This window comes from Callospermophilus lateralis, chromosome 6, assembly GCF_048772815.1.
Source record: "Callospermophilus lateralis isolate mCalLat2 chromosome 6, mCalLat2.hap1, whole genome shotgun sequence".
Classification (NCBI taxonomy): domain Eukaryota; kingdom Metazoa; phylum Chordata; class Mammalia; order Rodentia; family Sciuridae; genus Callospermophilus; species Callospermophilus lateralis.
Genome location: NC_135310.1, coordinates 8,747,068 through 8,766,993, shown reverse-complemented (window position 1 = coordinate 8,766,993; position 19,926 = coordinate 8,747,068). Strand labels below are relative to the sequence as shown.

Genomic DNA, 19,926 nt, shown 5'->3' with positions numbered 1-19,926 from the left:
TTCCCAGTGTTTGGAGAGGCAAATTTGAGAGTTAAAGGTGCCCTGAGGAACTGCAAATGGAAGTGGAAAGGAGGGGTAGTGTGTGCTCAGATTGCTGTGAAGTAAATAATAGAGGAAGCAAAGTGTTAACTCTTTCCAACTACCTGGGGGAAATTAATTGCTCAAGTAATTAAGGTGGCTTTGAAAGCATAATTTTCCCAATTTTTAGGTGTGTTCACCAATTACACATTTATTTAAAAATGAAATGCCATCAATCTGAATATGCAATGTAATTTTTGAAAGACAAGTCTTTGCGCCAACTCTCTTAACAGTGTGATTTATGTTGAGACTTTCAGCATCCAATGGTTTACTAGTCCCTTTTGATAAATAAATATCCCTGTGGGGACGTTCAAATTTACAGATTATTATTATTCCCTCAAAGATTTGAAGATCACTGTTCTAGAAGGATGTTCACATAGAAATCTAGAATTAAAGGGAAAACGTGTAAGAAAGATTGTGTACTAGTGAGTGAAAATTAGCTAACAAAAACAGGGTCTCCCCTGGGTGTAGGCGTGGAGGTGGGAATTGCCGCAGGGAGTAGGCGAGTGCTAGACAATCTGGGCGCAAAGGACACCTTCAGTCTAACAGGCAGCTCTTATTTGCAAACGACCTTCACCTTGGGAGCAAGTTAGGCTCTAGGCCGGTGGGCAGGTGCAGGCTATGCGGCTGCCACGCGGGGTGGGCGGGTTTCCACGTGCGCGAGCCCTTTAAGGCCCCGCGCAGCGGAAGCGCGTGGGTACTACGTGGCCTCACTGGCGCCCTCGGCCCAGCGGCCATGGACTTGGGCGCAGAGGAGTTTGAGCAGAACCTCCCCTTGCTGCAGGAGCTCGTCCAGGACGCGGACTTTGTGGGTAAGGTATCGGGGACTGCGGGCCCGGTCACCAGAGTGCCTTGGACCAGCTGGAGGACGGGGTAGCACAGGAGGGATATGGCTGTGGCCAGGCCGCAGGGGGCTCAAAGGGGCCCCTGCCCCTCGGAGGGACAGGCGAACTTCTTACGCCCGCAGGCACGGGGGCAATAGGCATCGCTCACGTGAGTGTTGAGTAGCCCTGATGTCATGGGCCATACTCCCTGAGGTCCAGGTACAACCCCCATGGTTTGGCTGGTCCTTGCCTCGGTTCCCTCCATTTTCCCCTTTTGCCCCCACCTGGCCTCTTGAACACAAAATGAGCGACGTGCTTAGGCCACCTGTGGCATCCACACTGTGGAGTGGTGTCTGCCCTGTGCTTGGGGACTCCTCTATCTTTTGCCTCCCCCTTAGGTCTGGACATAGAGTTCACTGGCCTTCGTTCTAGCCTTTCCGGACCGCAGCAGATCAGGTAAAGCTAAAGCTGTCTTAAAGCCCAAAGAGCTGGCTGGCTTGTGTCCCCCCCAGGCAGACCAACATGATTCTCAGCAGCGCAGGGTTGGCTTCCCTGGGTGGGGCAGGTCAGTTTGTGTGGGCTGCTCCCACCTGTGGGACCTAGTATTAGTCCCCTAATGCTGGTAGTATTCCCTAGTTTCTGTAATAAGGAAAAGATGTGACCCCTGGTTGAGTGGCCAAGTGAGCCTGCTCTGGAGCCCTAGTATCTTGACCTGATCTTGTTGATGCTTGTTTTTTCAGTCTTTTTGATTTGCCATCCGAGTGGTACCTAAAGACCCGCCAGAGTGTTCAGCAGTTTACCATCTGTCAGATTGGTGAGTCTGACGGTCATCTCTTCATTATGAATCTGTTAAGAAGATATTGTCTTTGTTTCCTATTGGTGAAAATGGCTTTGACACTTTTTCAAACACATTGGCTATGGTTTTTGTATTCTTCTGTTTTTAGCTTTAGATCCAACACTTTGGAGTAAGCAGAAAATTTAACCAACATTAAGTAACAATTACTGTTGTTCCTTGTTCCATCTTTCAACTAAAAATGGGTGTATGATTTTGGACATATGATTATATTACAAATATTTTGTTTTTCCCTTTGTTTTTACTTCATGGAGTTTGGGGTTTGGAGATCTATATATCAGCACATACAAACATGTTTATTTTTTAACAGCACATAGTATTACAAACTATCAGTGTATCTGTTAATCTGCTAATAAGCATGTTTCAATTACATTTGTGTACAATTAAAATTGCACTGACTGCCTTGGTGTTTATATATATGATCCTGTACTTTTGTGAGTATATGCATCTGAGATACTTCTAGCAGTGGAATTGCAAAGTTACAGTATGTGTTGGAATATTGAAGTATTGATATGTAGTTTAGCATTGTGTTGTAAACGCAGGGCTCTACCACTGAGCTGGGCCCCCAGCCCTCACTGAGTTTTCGTTGTTTACACTAATAGTGAATGTGTCTGTTTCTCCAACACTGGGTATTATCAGTCTGCAACTTTTGTCCACCTGGTAAAGGAAAAATGATTGTTAGTCTGTTTACATTTTATGATAGAAATGTTGACAACCTTTTCTATAAAGGGCTCCATAGAGAATATTTTAGATCTTGCAGACAATGTGATTTCTGATACAGCTACTCAATCTCACCCTTGTAATGTGAAATCAGCTGCACATAACATATAAACCCATGATCATGGCCCTATTCCTGTAAAAAGCTTTTTCATAAAAGCAGTCTTTGGGCCAGTCTACTGACTAGCTTTCACTATGGATGACGCTGGACATCTGTTTTCCTCCCTACCCTTGTCCTTTGCTATTTCTCTTAACTGTGTGATCTCTGAAAAGTGTGGACAACAGCTCTGGTGCTCTTGGTTATGTTCTGTTGTTCACCCCCCAACACACACACCATTTTGAATTTTTCTTTTATCTTTTGGTAATAGTCATTTAAAAACTGTTAAATTTATAAGACTGACTTTATGGGCTTTGGTGTTTCCTCTGGTTAGTTTTAAAACTATGAAAATTGATTTTTTTTAAAATACTTGTTTGAAGAACAGGCCATAGTTGTCTTTTTTGTGGGGGGATAGGAGGATATTGGGGACTTAATCCAGGGGCATTTAACCACTCAGCTACCTCCTCAACCCTTTTTATTTTTTATTGTGAGATATGAGACAGGGCCTCACTAAGTTGCTGAGTCTGGTTTTGAACTTGGGTTCTTCCTGCCTCGGCCTCCTGAGCTGCTGGGATTACAGGTGTGTCATTGCACCCAGCTTCAACTCTTGTCTCGTTCTGTTAGGATCTTATTCTGTACTGCCACCCACATAGTATCTGTGGATGCAAAGTCCTGTTGGAAATGTTTGGGCTCTGTGTTCACCTCGGGGAGCTTATTCTCAGTATTCATTACTTCCGCTATTGTTCTTCTAGGATTGTCTGTATTTTCCAGTATCGAAGGAGAGTTCAACAAGTACGTATAAAGAGCTTTTGCAAAGCAGGGCTTTTGCCCATCTGTGTTCTACAGCTATCTCCCCTTCATATTCTGCCTTGGTGTCTGAGTCATTTTGTCCTGGACACTCTGTTCTCTCCTACTTCTGGCTCTTCCACTAGCTCTGCCCTCTGTAGATTTCAGCTTACCTTCAGGTCTCTCCCGAAAGGTACCATTTCTGCAAGGCCTTTTCCACCACCCCTGCCTGGTACCTTATACGCTCCTGTCCTCTTTTCCATTGTCTCTTGTGCACCTTCACGAGAACAGTTAATACTGTGTGTTGTGATGAGGGTGCTGTCTGAACTGCCTGCTAGCTCACAGGTACTAGCTGGTTCCAGGAGTGCGGAAGGGTGCTCCCTTGATGGGGTGGCTCCTGCCCAGAGCAGCTGTGGGACTGAGCTACCTCTAAGCAGCAGCCCTGGTGGTTTTATTGAGAGCCTGCTTCTGTAGCAGACCATTTTCTGAGGGCAGGACCACTGCCTTTGTTCTTTGGCTCTCAGTGCCAGGCAAAGTATCTGAAGCACAGTTTTTCCTAAATGGATGAAGGAAAGAATCTACTCTGAAGATGCTTAATGAGTCAGGGAGGGTGTGTGTGTGTGTGTGTGTGTGTGTGTGTGTGTGTTTTAAATGCCTTTGGCTTTTTCTTATGTTTTTATAGGTATGTAGCCCATTCATATAACTTCTTTCTCTTCCCTACAACATTTGGGATTTTGGATTCAGAGTTCTCTTTCCAGGCTTCTAGTGTTCAGTTTTTGAATCAGTACGGCTTCAACTATAACAAGGTATGGCATTGGAGGAGGGGAGGGGGCAGGTTGAAAGTCCAGTCTAATGGGCCCACAGGACCCTTTTTCTCTTCCCATTTTTCCCGTGAGATACTAAGTAGGCCTGGCCCTGCATATCTCTGAGATGGGGTGCATTTGGGGTGGTGTGGTTATACACTCTTCTTCCTCCCCTTCCCCTTCCTTTGTGGCTTGGAGGGTGACTCTCACTAGTTTCTGTTTTCTGTGTTTAGTTTCTTAAAAATGGAATCCCATATATGAATGAAGAACAGGAGAAAAAAATTAAGCACAACATCCTGACAGGGAACTGGAGAGTTCGCAGGTAGGGTGTGTTTTTTTAAGTGCCTCTTGGTTTCTTTGCTGCTGTGTCCTGTGGGGTCTGTGCTGGTTCCTTGCTGGTGACCTTGAACCATCCATATGTCGTGGTAACTGCATCAGCCTCCTTTGCTCAGCCAGACGGTGTGGCTGCTGGTGCTGGGGATCCTCCACCTGAGGTGAGGAAAGACAATCCTATTTCCACCCCCCTTTAAGCTCCCATATAAACCCCTCACTGCTTCAAGTGTGATTTTTAGCATTTAAAAATGAAAAAGAAACAGAAGCTGACTCAGTTTGCTAACTCACCAAGATTTCCATTCCAGTGCCAGAGGGGCAACTCCGCTCTGTTGGACTTGCTGTGAGATGGTCTGTTAGTGTCCAGTGTGCTCTGAGGGCTTTTCAAGGCTAACTCGCACATAGCCCTGACTGTGCCAGTCATCCAGGCACTGACTCTGGACTCGGGCCTCCTTGGCTTGTCCCCCAGCATGCCTGACCCTGCTATGTGCGAGACTTGTATGACATTCCCGCTCCTCAGCCCCATGTAGGGTAAGATTGCTACCTCTTTGCTTTGGCTCCTGTGCCTGTCCCACACATTGCAGCTTCATACTGTCTGCACTATGGTCAGAAGTGACCAAAGCGAAGACAGTAGCACAGGGTGGCAATGGAACTGGCCACCCGGGTTCTTGTTGGTCAGTACTGTTGACCAGTTGTTAAATGAGTCATTTGAGCCTTTTGGGCTTTAGATTCTTCACCTTTAGCAGGAAGGGCCGTCAACTCGACAGCTTATAACTCTGAAATATGATGACTGCATGGTCCAGGTAATGATCTTGTGTAATGTTGGAGAGCTTCTTTGTTGTTTTGTTATTGTCCTTGTTCCTGATTTTAATATAAAAATGTAGGATTTCATAAGGGACAAAAAATTTTTTTTCTTAAATCTGACATTTTCAAATGTTGGAGAAAGAGCTTTCCTCACTTCAAAGAACACTATGTCCTTACATTTCTAACAAGGAGTTGAGGGTTTGCCAAAGTCCTCTTTTTCCTTATGCTCCCAGCGGGTGTTTCTGCCTCTGGAAGCCTTACAAAGAAGACAGTCCTGACAGTGGCCTTTAGTGCTGGTTAGAGCCACTTCCTTTCCTAGTGTGACAGGTGGGGATCACATGAGCTCTAGAAACCTGTGAAGAACGAAGGCCAGGAAGTTGCCTGCCTTCTGCATGAAAAGATGGAAGAACAGTGATCTTGTTTTGGTCTTTTTGTTGTTGTTGTTTGGTACTGGGGATCAAACTCAGGGGCACTTAACCTCTGAGCCACATCCCATCCCTTTTTTTTTTTTTTTTTTTTTTTACTATTTATTTAGTTGTAGTTGGACACAATACTTTTACTTTATTTTTTATGTGGTGTTGAGAATCAAACCCAGGGACTCCCACATGCTAGGCGAGCATTCTACCTCTGAACCACAACCCCAGCACCTCCTCTACCCCCAGCCCTTTTTTATATTTTATTTAGGGACGGGGCCTTGCTAGGTTGCTTAGGGTCTTGCCAAGTCGCTGAGGCTGGCTTTGAACTCATGATCCTCCTGCTCTAGCCTCCCAAGCTGCTGGGTTTGTAGTCTCAATCAACTGCATCCAGCTCATCTGTTTTCTTTGTGAGCTCACGATGTGAAAACCAGGAGCTCCTGAAACCTCTTATTAATGTAGTCTTGTGATTCTGGCATGGTTTTCTCCAACATTTGCATTTTCATGTGCCCATTTTCAGCTCTCTAGATAAAGACCAAATCAAAGTGGTGATTGATGAGGTGACGCGATGGCTGGACCTAGCTGAGGAAGGTGACCGGATGACTCTGCTTGGTATTGCTGGTAGGCAAGAGGCTGCTCCTTCCATACTGGGAATGTTGGGTCATGGTTACGTGACAGGAGTTGGGGGACCCATTCTCTTTCCCACAGATCCTGGTCCCAAATGCCTTTCAACTGAGTCTAATGCATTTGCTTATTAGTAGGTGCCCAGTCCTTGGGGTCATATAAAGCTTCAGAAATCAGAAAGTCGGAAAGCTTTTCAGCCAACATTGAATTTCAAGGCCAAGGAAGTCAAGTTTCATTTCAGAGCCATCTTGTTCATCCTGTCCTGAGTGCTCTATATCAAAGTATATCACTGACTATGACTTGCTGTTTTTGTACCATTTTTTTTCCCCTGGTGCCATAGCAGTGGTGGTTACACCTGCCAGCATCTCAGCACTGATTAAGGCAGGAGCCCCACATCATGCTTTCTTCACTGCCACTTGCTCTCAGTGCAAAAAGCCGATTTGGCTTAAGAAGCTGCTTGGTGAGGAAGTGGTATGAGTGCTAAGTCTCAGCCTTTGATAGGTCATCTGTAAGTATCCTATGTGAACATAGCACGCAGAAAAGCACTCTGCGGCTGTGCTGGTGCATACCCCCACCCAGTGGTGGGGCGAAGGAAGAACATTTGAAGAGCATTTGAGTGTGGGTGTTTTTTTTTTGTTGTTGTTTTTTTTAAAAGAGCTGGCTCTGCCCGCCCCCAAGTGAATATCATTTTCTTTCTAGAAAGATCTGACTGTTTGAACTTGGGATTTTGCATTTATTTTCCAAATGGAAAAAGTAAGCCTGACCCTTTAGGGAAAATAATGCATAGTAATAACAGTAGTTATGAAACACATAACCATGTTTTGAACTTGCATCTACTACCATAAGCTTGACAGCTTCCCAACACTGAGACTTTTCTGATAAGAATAGTGGTCAGATAGTCAGTTATACAGGTATCTTTTGTGGTTATTGTTAGTGAAATGTGTGAATATTTGGAGGATCTACATGACTCTGCAAACTAGTGTTTCCAAATAACCAATGCATGATGTTACAAAATCATGAATAAAAAATGCATTCCAGGGGCTAAAGTTGTGGCTCAGTGGTAGAGCACTTGCCTAGCACATATGAGGCACTGGGTTTGATCCTTGGCACCATAAAAATAAATGAAGGTATTATTTACTTACAACTAAAAAAAAAAATTTTTTTTTAAAATGCATTCAAGGTGTGAAATAGGCCAGAGGATTTTAAAGTAATAGTGCTAGAAAGTCCATTAACAGTGGTTTCAGATTCTTTGTGACAGCTGAGGTTTTAAGAAGTTACCACATGCCAAAATCTTACTTTGTGTTATAGAACACCCAGAGTCATCTGACAAGGCTGGTGATACTTTTTCAATGTGTCAGAGACTGGGATTTTGTCACATTTCAGTAACACATCATGAGTGCAAAAGCAGATACGATTACAGCCAAATATTAAAGTTTGCAAAAATGTAAAATAATATCATGATGTTTTTTGTCTTGGAAAGTAGTTCTTTTTATGAATTTTACTTTTGTTAATGTATATGGAGTTTTTTGTTTGTTTTAAAAGAAGATTCCATGTTTTTTTGATTTGAAGGTTTTAATTTCTAAAATAGTTAAAACATCAGTGGCTGTATCCAACAAAAACAAACTTTGGTGTCTCCAACTTAAAATCATCTTTGAGGTCAAAAACTTTGAAAATGCTGCCCTAGAATGTCACCACAGACCCTGCATGCTCTGTCATGTGGCTGGTGAGCTTAGGCACCTCTACCTGCCTTTTGATGTGATCCATGGCTCCAATCTCTGCATTTCTTTTCTTCTTGGGACTCTTTTTTTTTTTTTTTTTTTTTAAATAAGTTGTAGACGGACACAATACCTTTATTTATATCTGGTGCTTAGGATTGAACCCAGGGCCTCACACATGCTAGGCAAGTGCTCTGCACTGAGCCACCACCCCAGCCCGTCTTCTTGGGGCTCTTGAAGAGGAAGGGCTGTGCCACTCAGTCGTGCCTTGTGTTTGCCCCACAGGGTTCCAGGCCTTTGAGGTCCAATTGGTGCTGAGGCAGGCCCTCCCCAACATCTGGACGATGCTGAAAGATCAGGGCGTGAGTCCTCCCTTGAAATGGGCTGTCCTTAGCGGCTTCATTGCCTCTCTCAGCCCCCCAAATCTAGCCTCTCTAAAAGGCTTGTCCCCTGCTTTGTTATTTGTCTATTTTTCATGTCAGGTGGTGGTGAAGAAGGTGAGTCAGCAGCATCGCTGGTACCTTGAGAACGCCTCTTGTGATCGAGCTAGCTGTTGGAAGGAGCAGATTCTCCTCTCTGCGAGGGGTTTTTCTGTTTTTTTCCAGATGCTGGTGAAAGCCCAGAAGGTAGGGAAAAAAAATCTCTTTTCTTGGACTTTCACAGTCTTTTGTATTTCTGGCCCTAGATGTTGAAGGATTCTTCAACAGTAAAATCTGATTTCTTAAGACGAGTCCTTTCTTCTCCTTGATAACTGGTTTCCTTGACCTAACCGGTTACCAAATCATGATGGGTTAGTGTGGGGAAAGGCTCTCCACAAGAAATCACTTTTTTTTTTTTTTCCTCTTCCTGTAATACAGGGATTCCAGTAATTACCTAAAGTTTCTTGAAAGAGCTGTCTGCTTCACAGCAGGGAACCCTGCTTAAGTCCTTCCTTGAGTCTGTCCTGCCCCACCCTCCACTGATCTCCCCCAAGCAGTCCCACTCCCTCACATAAGACAGAGAGGATGAAACAGTCCCGTGACAACAATGGCAGTGGGTTCCAAAGATGCATCCTTCACAAGAATCTTAATCTTTGGTGTCTGTCTTTATAATTTTTAAAATTTCATTTCTCTCACCTGCTGATCTACTCCAAGTAGCCCTTAGTGGGGCATAATATGATGATGGATCTGTTGCATCTCCATGAGAAGTTCTTCAGACCTCTCCCAGGTAGGGACAGACTTGTCATCTCCTTCCTGTATCTCTATTTGCCACCTGGTCTGTATTTCCCAGTGTCGACAGAGGTGCAGTAGGGTCCAATCCTCAGATCTGTTACCATCTTCTCAGAGACAAGACCAGAGACTTCCTCAAGGGAGAAAAACCTAAATTTGCATTGGTATCCTTCCTCTATTCCTGAAGATGCTCAGGCCCATTGTGTAAAATTTGGCAAAATCAGAAATCATATTTAATCATATACATTTGGTTTTGTATTTGGAAGTATTATTTTATGTCATTAAAAACCTACTAAACCTATTGCATGACACTTTTAATGTCATGTGATGCTGTCTTGTGGCTATATTGCCTTTCCGTGGTTGATCTGAGCATATTGAGAGAATTAGAGGAGGATTAGGGGTAAAATTAACAGTGTACACTCAACAAAAACCTGAGCAAACTGTGGGACAAAGTATTCATGGCAGGGAGACAGAGTGCAGGAAAGGAAGAGGCACCTGGCTGCCACAGCATCCCTCGTGAGGGCGCCCCAGGGTGGTGCAGGCAGGCCTGTGGGGAGCTTGTGCTATGGGGTGGGGACAGCGGGAAGTGGTGATCAGCGCAGGTGCCCCGTCACAGCACGTAGGAGTCCTGTGGAGACAGGGGCATGAGACCTGAGGGAGGAGGACTGAAGTGGCTGCCCTGTGGACTAGGGGATGTGGTGGCAGGAAGAGGGCTACAGGGCCCCTCGTTTGGAGGTGTGTGTTGTGGGTTTGGTTTGTTTGCATTAAACCTCTTTTAAACTACATACAGGTATAACTTTGAATTTGTCAGTTAATAGTTTTCCCCCTTTATCAGTATACTTCTCATCAAATGACTTTTAGCTGATTTTTCTTGGATATTCTCTGAACAGTCATTTATAAATGATTTTTCTTTTATCTGCCTTTCCAAAACACCATTTCTCCCTCTTATCCCATTGGCTAGAGCTTCTCAAACTGCATTAGAGGATATCTTGAGTTTAGTGGGGAACCTCTTGTTCTTTACACCTGTAAGTGGTGAGGGTAGCTTGAGATTAAAAATTCCTCAATGGTCAGAAATAAGGTGGTTTTCAATTTCTATTTTGTTTCATTTGCTTTACTAGTTGGTGTTGGTGGCAAGCTAGGTTAGATGGGGTTCCTTCCCATTTTACCAACAAACTCATTCCCTTTTCACTCCCTGGATCTTTCCCCTCAGAAAGCTATGATCAGTTTAAGCAGAATATCCATGACCTGTTTCCTGTTCTCATTGATACCAAGAATGTGACAAAGGATATCTGGAAGGTAATGAATGAAATTGCGTGATTAAAAGATAATTGTGTCCACACTAATAACACTTTTCAAAAACTTTCCTTGAACTCTTATAAAATCGGTAAAAATCGGTATCCGTTTCCTTTCATATTTTGTCACCTATGGTTGTTCATCATACTAGTTATCATTTCTTTCCTTCCCCCATTCAAGCTCCCAGGTTTTGACTCATTTGTATATAATTGGGATGTGTTGGAGTGGACAGTGCAATGATTTGATTCAGAGCCTGATGTATTTTTCATAAACATTCACAACATAATCAAAGTACATGAGGATAGAAGGGTCCCCTCTCAAAGTCTTGAGAATTTTTTCAAGAGCGCGCTATCATGGCTTTGCTGAGCGCGCGATCATGGCTTCTCTGGGGACAGTGAGTTGGAATCACTAGGTGAGTTACAAACTGCCTCCAGCCCCTGTTAGCTTCCTGTGTGGTCTGCAATGGGGCCAGGCCGTTTTGAAAGCTCCCCAGGTGACTGTCATGTAGTCTGGGTTGTTGTCCTCTACACACAGAAAAGGGAAGGGCCCAGCTGTTTTAAATGCTTCTTAGAAATTGAGGACCAGAGAAAGGGGATTGGATCAATGTCTTCAAGCCTTAGGTTCCAGGTGTGGTGAAAGCCGAGGCAGGAGGATCGGAAGTTCAAGGCCAGTCTGGGCAAATTGAGTGAGACCCTACCTCAAAAACAAAAAGTCCCAGGCGTGGTGGCATATACACTAATCCAGTGACTCAAAAGGCTGAGGCAGGAGGATTGTAAATTTAAGGCAGCCTAAGCAACTTGTTTCCCATCTCAAATAATAACAGGTCTGTGAGTGTAATCGGTGGTAAAGCCCCCCTGGGTTCAGTTCCACTTTATCAGAGGGGTGGGGGAAATCAAGCCTTAGGGTGATAGATTGAGCTGTTCAAGAAAAAAAGCCACAAAAATAGGAGTGGGTCCCTTGGTCCCTCTTTGTCCAGAAAGGCTCTGGTTTTTGTACTTCATGGGTTTCTAGCTTTGATGAACTCCTAGGACTCCGAGGCCGGGCACTCCCCGTCCCTCTTGTTCTAGAATGCCTGGTATTCCACAAGTGTCCAGGCCTCTGGAGTGCCTCGGGTTCCGTATTTCTAGACCCCTACGCTTATCTGCGGAGGGAGGTGGTGTGAGGTGGTGGTGGGCAGTCATTCCCAGCCTGAACTGTGGGAAGCCCTCTGGGGAACCCCAGGATCTGGGTCCCTGGCCCTGCCCTTGAGGAGTAAAGGCAGTCGGGACGCTGGAGGAGAAGGAAGAGGTGGTGGGTGTGGGGTTCTTCAGGTCACTTCGGCGGCTACTGGACAAGACCTGAAGCAGATGGACGACAGCACAGTGTTCTTTTTCTCGCTGATTTGTTCTCCACAATTGCAGGAACTGCATTTCCCACGGGTCTCCAATCTCTCAGAGGTGTACGAAGTGCTGAGCAGGTGAGGGGCACTTCTGGAGCTGGTTCTGGGGCAGGGGGCCTGTGGCTGCAGCTGCTGTGTGACTCAAGGTCCCTCGGGTCTGGTGGGTGCTCTTCCCCGCCACAGCACCGCTTCCTGGAGCTGGTGTCCCCTCCAGGTCCTGCTGCCTCAGCCCATCTCTGCAGCCCTCTTGGCCCCCATTTCCAAGAATAAGGCCAAAGATGGGAAGAAAGCCCTCAGCCCCTGCCTGCCCTCGGGAGCACTTTTGTTTTGCCATCTTTCTCACGTCTTTCGTCACCAGCAGACCCAAGCCCTTCTGTGTGTGCCGGGCAGCCGGGGCTTGCCTCCCCTCAGTGGCCCTCTGCCCTTCTGGTTCCCTCCTCTCTGCAGCCTCCTGCTCGCCTGTCCTTCCCTTTAGCCTCTCCCTGGGTTTCTCTGGTTTCTCTCGGCATTAGCACTTAAAACTCAAAATCAAACAGAATCCCTTTTGTTTGGCTACTGTCGTGACAGCATGGTGCCCTCCATGCCTGTAGTGGACAACATGGGATGGGGCAGGTGGAGTGGGAGGGTCGTCACCTCTTCACTCTAGGAGAGTCAGTGCTGGGGGACTGCCTGCAGCACACCCGTGTTACTCAGAGATGTGGCACCTGTTTTCTGTGCAGCGAGTCCCTTCAGTGGCCTCCACCTTCCCTCTGTCCAGTGCTGTCAGGGGTTCTCTCACGTGACGCCTTACCCTGCGCTGGCTTAGCCTACCAGGGCAGGCTCGCCTCTGGTCTAAGATGATAGAATGGTGTACGTAAGGGACAAGACGTGGCACATAGTCCTGGACAGGTTTTTGCTTCACTGGGGCATTTGAGACCCTTGTCCTCTCCCTCCTTCTTCTGGCTCATATCCCCTCCTGGATTCTCTTTTCTGGCTGGGGTGGGTGCACATGTGCAGGGGTGGACATATGGGTGCATGTGGATTTTTCACCCATTCCATGAGCATTATTCAGTTCATTTCATGGGCTCCATCTCCTCTTGCTCAGTGCCAGGGGGGCCTCACCCACTCCCTTTCTGCAGCTGCTGCCACTTGGGTGCACTGTGGTCTGGACCTCCTCAGCCTTGGGGTACTTCCTGTACCAGCTGCCTTCTTGACCTGCAGCACCTTCGATTTCACGTTGATCTCAGTTCCTCCATCTCATCCCTGTGCCTCGGTATCTGCTGTCTTTGTAGCACCAGACATGATACTGGGAGCCTGTGTGAAGAGGTGGGACCAGAGAGGGTTTTGTTTTGTCTTCTAATACACAGGCTCTGGTTCTAGTCTTCCTTGGCTTAAATCCCAGTTTAACCAGCCTCACTGGTTTTTGCAAGTTACCTGCAGAAAATTGTTGAATCTCCCTGTGCCTTAGTTTCACCTCATAAGGTCTTTGTGAGGATTAAATGAGCTTATCCACCACAGGGACTAGGACACTGCTTCACCCTCACTGCATGTTTCTTAAATGCTGTCCATCGTTGTTGACGGTCCGTCTAATCCTCTAGTGTGGGCAAGGTCACCATGCCTGCCTTACAGACGAGGAAGTTGGGCTCAGAGAGAGGAAGCACACAGGTTCTGAAAGACGGGTGGGATGGTTTCCTCACTGTTGGATGCTGTCGCTGGTTTCACACCCCAGAGCCGAGTGTCCCAGAGCTGGGCCGCCTGTGTCTGTCAGCCAAGTCTAGTTGATGTTGCTCCATAAATCTCCTTAAAGTCTCCCCTTCTTCATTCTCGGGGTCACTGCTGTTGTTCAGGCCTTTTTTTTTTTTAAAGGAGAGAGAGAGAGGAGAGAGAGGATTTTAATTTTTTAGCTTTCGGCGGACACAACATCTTTCTTTGTATGTGGTGTTGAGGATCGAACCCGGGCCGCACGCATGCCAGGCGAGCGTGCTACCGCTTGAGCCACATCCCCAGCCCTGTTGTTCAGGCCTTTATTTTCCATTCTAATTGTGGTGGTAGCCCTCACTGGTATCCCAGCCTGTGGCCTGCCCCACTTCATTTCCCATACCGCCACTTGCGTGGTCTTTAAAATCACAGGTTGAGTTCTGTTCGTAGCTGAGTCTCTGGCACTCTCTGAGGCCCCCTCGTGCCATTAAGCTCCTTCTCTGCCTGTCCCTGCCTCCACTGTGGGCCTTGGCCACACTTTGCACAGTGTGTCCTAGTTCTGTGCCCCTGGCTCTGCCTCTTCTCTCCTGCACCACTGCCTTCCTAATGCCTCTAGGCCAAAGTGGCCCAGAGTGCACCGTCTACTCCTTGGCATTGCCTTTATGGGGGAAAGACGTGATTGTCTCTGTACTCGTCACTCGGGCCACTAGATGGCAAGCTCCAGAGGGCAGAGATGGCTCCTCTGTTTCTCCGGGCTGGGTTCAGGCTAAGCGTTTCCTGAATGCCAAGGATGATCCAGTCGGAGCCTCTAACACTGCTGATCTGTCACCTGTCCTGTTGCCTAGTTACCAAGACCTTATTTGTATATGACTAGACCTATGTTTAAGACACATGTTGGAGACACATTTATAACTTCAGGGACTTGGGGGAACAAGAAGGAATTTTCAGCAAGTTGTTCTTTATCCTATTTTTAATTCTCTAATAGTAACTTGAATCCCACCAAGAATTCTGGACCAGTGATTGTTCATGCGAGCAAATGTGAAAAATACGGTATGTTCCCACAAGCCCCAGCTCCTTGCACAGGAGTGCTGCGGGCAGAGCTGAGGCTTTTCCTGGACCTTGGTCTCCCAGGCTGTATGCTGTGGAGTTCAGGGTTTCCTTCTGTCTTCCTGTCCTGCTCTGCATAACTCCTGCCCTCAAGATGTGTGATCCCAGAAAGCCCCAGGGCTGTCTGTTTCCCCCTTGATGTGGGCTCCTGGCTTTGTCCATGTGGGGAGGACCAGAGGGAAGCTGGCTTGTGAGCTAGGAGAAGGCACCCATGGTAGCTGGTGGTCGAGCATGCTGTGGTTGCTGTGGACGTGAGGGTAGTGGGGGTGGAGAGACTTCTTTCCCAAGTGCATTGCTAATGGTTTACTTGATCTCTCTCCTTATTATGGAAAAATGCTTCAGCCCAGAACAAGTGCCCCCATGAAGCAGCATATGATGCCTTTCTTTGTGGGTCAGGTAAGAGTTGCCGTCCTTCCAGAGGAGACTGGCCTTGGTGGGTGCCCTCTCTAAGTTCTCGTTTATATCATTGCTGGGTTGCATAGAAAGTGAGAGTTTGCATATTTCAAGAAGGCCTGTGACATCTCTAGCTTTTTTTTTTTTTTTTCTTTCCAGTTCTTCTGAAAGTGGCTCACCTGCTCCTTCAGAGGGTGCACAGGTGAGTGTTCTTTCTCTCCAGTCACTCAGTTAGCAGTCAGGAAACAAAGATGTCCCAGGGCCCCCAAAGAGGAAGAATACTGCAACCCTGGGAGAGTAGACATCCAGCCTCTGCCTGTGTGGCAGCCAACACAGTGGCCTTGCTTCACAGAAGTCCTTTCTTGCCACCCCTGCCTCCTGCCTGGGTGGGGCTGGTCCTGCCCCCCTCTTGGCACTGGGAGAAGTAATGTCTGGGGACCAAGGGTTTGACTTGGGTTCTGTTGTCTGCTTCAGTGCTTCCCAGCTTGGTGTGTTTGCTGTTACCCCATGAAACTCCAAATTGGAATTTTGAACGTGTTTCCTATGACAGCAGCATCCCCCATGCCTCCAGCACTGGGCACAACAGGGACACCAAGTGCATGCTGTACATGTGCCTTCCATAGAGCCAGGCTGGGGACCCTTGCTCTAGGACTTGGCAGGCCCAGCGAAGGAGCTAATCAGACTCTGGCCTGCTCTTCAAGACTGACCTAGCAAGGCAACTTTGATCTGTGCTCTGTGAACTACCTATACTTGTCCATTTTTGGCAATGGATGCGACAAATACAAATGTTCTATGTCATGTTGATGTGAGTTTTATAACTTAAATGAGAAATCTACCAGTCTGGAGTCTCGTAATGCATCTAAAGAATTTTTTCTGAAAAAATTTTTTTTCTTTTTCTAAAAATTAGAAAGGCCCTCCTCCTCCCCACCTCCAGGGGGGGAAAAATTCCACCAGCCCACCTTCCTCCTCCCTGTAGTTTGGCAATGTCTGAATGTCCAAGTACCCACTGGCAGATGGTGTGTGCTGGGCAGGAAGAAGCTTCCAGCAGAAGGGCGGGCACCTTTCAATTCAGCTGAAAGCTCTCCTCTATCTAGAGAAGCCTCTGGCTGTCCAGGCCTACCAGTGCTCCCGCAGGGCCTGCACACAAGGGCTGGTCCCTGGAAGGGTGGGGCTGATGGTCCAGTAAAGTCAGGCGAGGGATGGCCATTTGGGGTCAAGTGGTGTCGTGCTGAGGAATGATGAAGTAGAGCCCCCTCACAGGCTTCTCGCTCTCTGAGCCTGCCTCCAGTGCTGGTCAGGGAGCGTCACAAAACTGTCACAGAGGGTGACCCTCCAGAAGCTCCGCTCTTTCTGGAGAGGGCTCTTTGAAATCAGCCAGTTGAGAAGCCCACTGACATGGGCACGAGACTTGGGGGTGGAGAATTGCCCAAGGCGGCCGTTTCCCTGTGTCGCCAGATCCTTGGCTATGGCGAGGACAGTGGATAAGTGCATGCCTGAGCGCTTTGGCTTCTCTGTCCGTGCAGCAGCGGACCCATGCCTGAGCCATCCTTCCCTCAGTATCTCGACGTGCTGGCTCCTTATGTGAACCAAGTCAATCTTATCCGAGCTGGGGTCCCTAAAATCGTGAGTAGGCTTCATTTTGTTCCCTTACCTTGCTCAGACTCCCTGTGGAGGTGGCCGGAGTCGCTGGGCTGAAGGGGTGTGAGAGCTGGACAGGGCATTTACACCCCTGTGAAGCTGCTTGTTTCTTGTGTTTTTCTGCCCAAACCCACATGTTCTCGCTCCACCCATCCTTCTCTTTGCCTGCTCTCAGCCCCAAACAGTCTTTCCTAGTCCCTTCAAACATTATCTAATTGCATAAGATGTCAGTAAAAATTGTAGGAAATCTTTTGTTCTTCATGTTTCTTAGAATTTTTCTGGCCCAGATTATCCCAGTATCCGGCCTCCCATCCTCATCCTCACTGTTAGGAGGTGGCCCGGGGCCAGTGAGCAGCAAGTCTACCGTGAGTTCCAGAATCTCTGCAAGTTCGATGTCAGGCGACTCACTCGAAGCCAGTTCCTGCTCCTGACCAATAAGTTTAAGGAGTAGGTGCCCAGGCCCCAAGTCCCTCCTCTCTCCCCATGTCATCCTTTTTGCCTCCCCCTGCTTCAGGCCTAAGAGCAGTCCCTGTGGCCACACAGTGTGGCTGACCTTGGCAAATTTCTTTTGGCAGTGCCCGCAGTATCCTGAAGGAGTACAGGTGCCACCCGACCCTGCAGGTCTCCCTATACCGGTACTGGAGACATTCCCCCAACATCAACTGCGTGTTACAGTAAGTGGCAGGCTGGAGCCTGCTTTTCTGCCTATGGCCCCATTGGGTCTGACTCAGCCCAGCTCGCTCACTGGTGAGGGCCATTAGGGAGTTGCTGACAAGTGCAGTGAACTGTAGGTCACTTGGTGTTCTACAGGTGCTGGAGCATCTGCAGTGTTGGGCACTGTTGGTCCTAGGGCTTCGTGAATGGGTAAAACAAAAGTTCTGCTCTCACAGAGCTCCGTACTAAAGGGCAGTAATCAGTGAGTGTACTAAACCAGAGGACCTTGTGATGTGTCAGTTGGCAAGTGCTTATTAAAAATGAGAGAAGAGCGGGTCTGGCAGGTCTGAGGGGTACTGTTCAAAGGAGGTGATGGAGGACGGGTCGTGTTAAAAACTCAAGGATGTCAGGGTGAGCCGGGGGGGTGCTCAGGACAGTGCAGGGCAGGGTCCTTGAGTTGGGAAGGCACCTCACTGAGGGCCAATGAGGCCACTGTGAGCTGACGTAGGCAAAAGAGGATGGACGAGGTAAGGAGGAACTGGGTCCTGTCTGAGTGGGCATAGTAAGGGCCACTTGGAGGAATTGAGGATCACTTGGGGTTTGGGCAGAGGAAGGGCACCATCCAACTGTCCTCTTTGCTGAGGTAGGCTAGAGAGGAGGCGGAGGGCAGGGGCACCAGGAGACCAGTGTGTCTGCGGCATGGCCCAGCCTAGTGGTAGTGGGGACAGAGAAGGAGCCAGTGGCAGAACCAAGAAGAGCTGTGTGCACTGTTGTGAGGCAGGTTGCTCAGAAAACACACGAAGTCTCAGTTTTGTCCAGATTGAAGAGTATTTAGCCGGCAGGCCGGTGACTGCCCCCCACAGGAGGGGTTATAACTGTCTCTGCAAGGAACAGCCCCAAGACTGAGCATTTTTAGGATATTTAAAGGCAAAAATCAATCCGGGTTGACATAACTGCAAGCAAGCAGTTACAGAAGCTGAATTGGGCAGTTAGCGAGACAATGCAATGGGTACATTGGTAATGCTCGTGGGACTTTTCAGGTTGGTATAGCAGCAGGCAAGCAGAAGTGAAGGGGATCAAAATGACCCTATTTCAGTTCACATTAGAGAATGGTTACTAATGTTTAGACAATCAATCTCTGTAGATTGCCCAGGAAAAAATGGAAACCAAAGAGAATAATTTGACATTATATAAGAATTGCTATTTTGTGTTGTCAAGTATATTATGCTAGGTAATGGGTACAGAGGTGGGGCCTTCCCATGGCAGAAGCATTTCTTACATGACATGGAGTCTCAGGGTAAAATGGAGTCTGTTTGGTCATTGCCCATATAGCCTGGCCCATAACATGCACAGTCAAGGTTCGCCCGGAGTAACTCGAAAGACAGACTTGCAGTTACTGAAGTTTTACGAGGATTCTGGTGTGCTATATAGCAGCTGGATCTGTAGTGGACAGCACTGCAGAAGAGAAATGGTAGCCTCCCAAACAGCCCTTTGTCCTCCTGCCAACCTCTGATCTAAATCACTAGGGAAGGTGAACTGTTTGTATCCCAGAGCCATGGACTCTGAGAGACAAGGAAGCAGCTCAGTGTTGGCACCAGGAAGAAAGGAAGGACCTCTGGGGTTGGTGGGAAGAAGGGGGAGTCTGCCTGCTACTTTGAATCCTGCCAGTGTCACAGAAGAGCCAGGCTTCTGACCCACATCTTTGTCTTACAGAGTCTGTGGAGTGGTCACTACCTGGGCTCTGCTGGCGTTCCTCCTGGGAAGATCCAGATCCTGAGTGCTGCAAGCCTCTTGGCCTGTGTTCTGTCGCCAGGCCTTCCTGGGGCATGTGTGCGTGTGTGTGTTAATATGTGTAAATCATATTCTCTTTGCAGGTGGATTGTATTGTCCTTACTAGAAATTTTGTTATGTTTTGAATGTGAAATTCTGTAAATACTATAGTGATAAATGTGCTATATGCAAAGATTTCTTTGTGGCAAAAGCTGTCCTTCCTTTCTGGAAATGACTGGGAGCGGTCACAGCTGCTGGGGATTTAAGCCAGCACCCTGGGCTGTCTAGAGCAGACATGACAGCTGCACACCAGGTGAACCAGGCTGATTTCCCTGGGGGAAAAATTAACGGCCAACAGGTTGCTGGAAGAATAGCTTAATCACAAAAGAAAAAAAAGCTTAATCACAAAGGGGGAAAAATAAGCTTGGCAGGGTCAATGTCATGTGCTGGTGACACTTTGGATCAACTTTTTAAATCATTAAGATACTCATTTTGGAGACAAGATTACCCCCAGCCCTGGAATGCACCTTGGGTTGGTCAGTCTGACCAATGCTTTTTTCTGTGGTGCTCCCTGCCCACCAGCTCCCAGTTGCTTCCCCCAGAGGGGGGTTCTGCTCAGCCTTGAACTTCAATTCAGCAAAGCCGCCTTCAACTCTAGATGTTTTTTCTAGAAAAAATAAAGCGTGCATGTAGCCAGGAGCTTGAACTTTTCCAGCATCTCTGTCCTGAGGGGTGGGAGACACGATTTCATGGCAGCTTATGAT

At 47.4% G+C, this 19,926-nt stretch overlaps 1 protein-coding gene across 1 annotated transcript; it reads left to right on the top strand.

Annotated features, from left to right (window-relative positions):
* The first annotated feature begins 814 nt into the window (after window positions 1-814).
* Window positions 815-19,187, top strand: Pnldc1 (PARN like ribonuclease domain containing exonuclease 1). The gene is made up of 19 exons (XM_076859391.2): window positions 815-890; window positions 1,301-1,358; window positions 1,643-1,716; window positions 3,322-3,361; window positions 4,038-4,161; window positions 4,392-4,480; window positions 6,226-6,326; window positions 8,330-8,406; window positions 8,527-8,670; window positions 9,181-9,250; window positions 10,463-10,548; window positions 11,946-12,001; window positions 14,586-14,650; window positions 15,050-15,103; window positions 15,260-15,302; window positions 16,624-16,723; window positions 17,010-17,185; window positions 17,314-17,412; window positions 19,106-19,187. The coding sequence occupies exons 1-19, from the start codon at window positions 815-817 to the stop codon at window positions 19,167-19,169; spliced, it is 1,596 nt and encodes a 531-aa protein (XP_076715506.2). The 3' UTR covers window positions 19,170-19,187.
* Window positions 19,188-19,926: the final 739 nt, after the last annotated feature.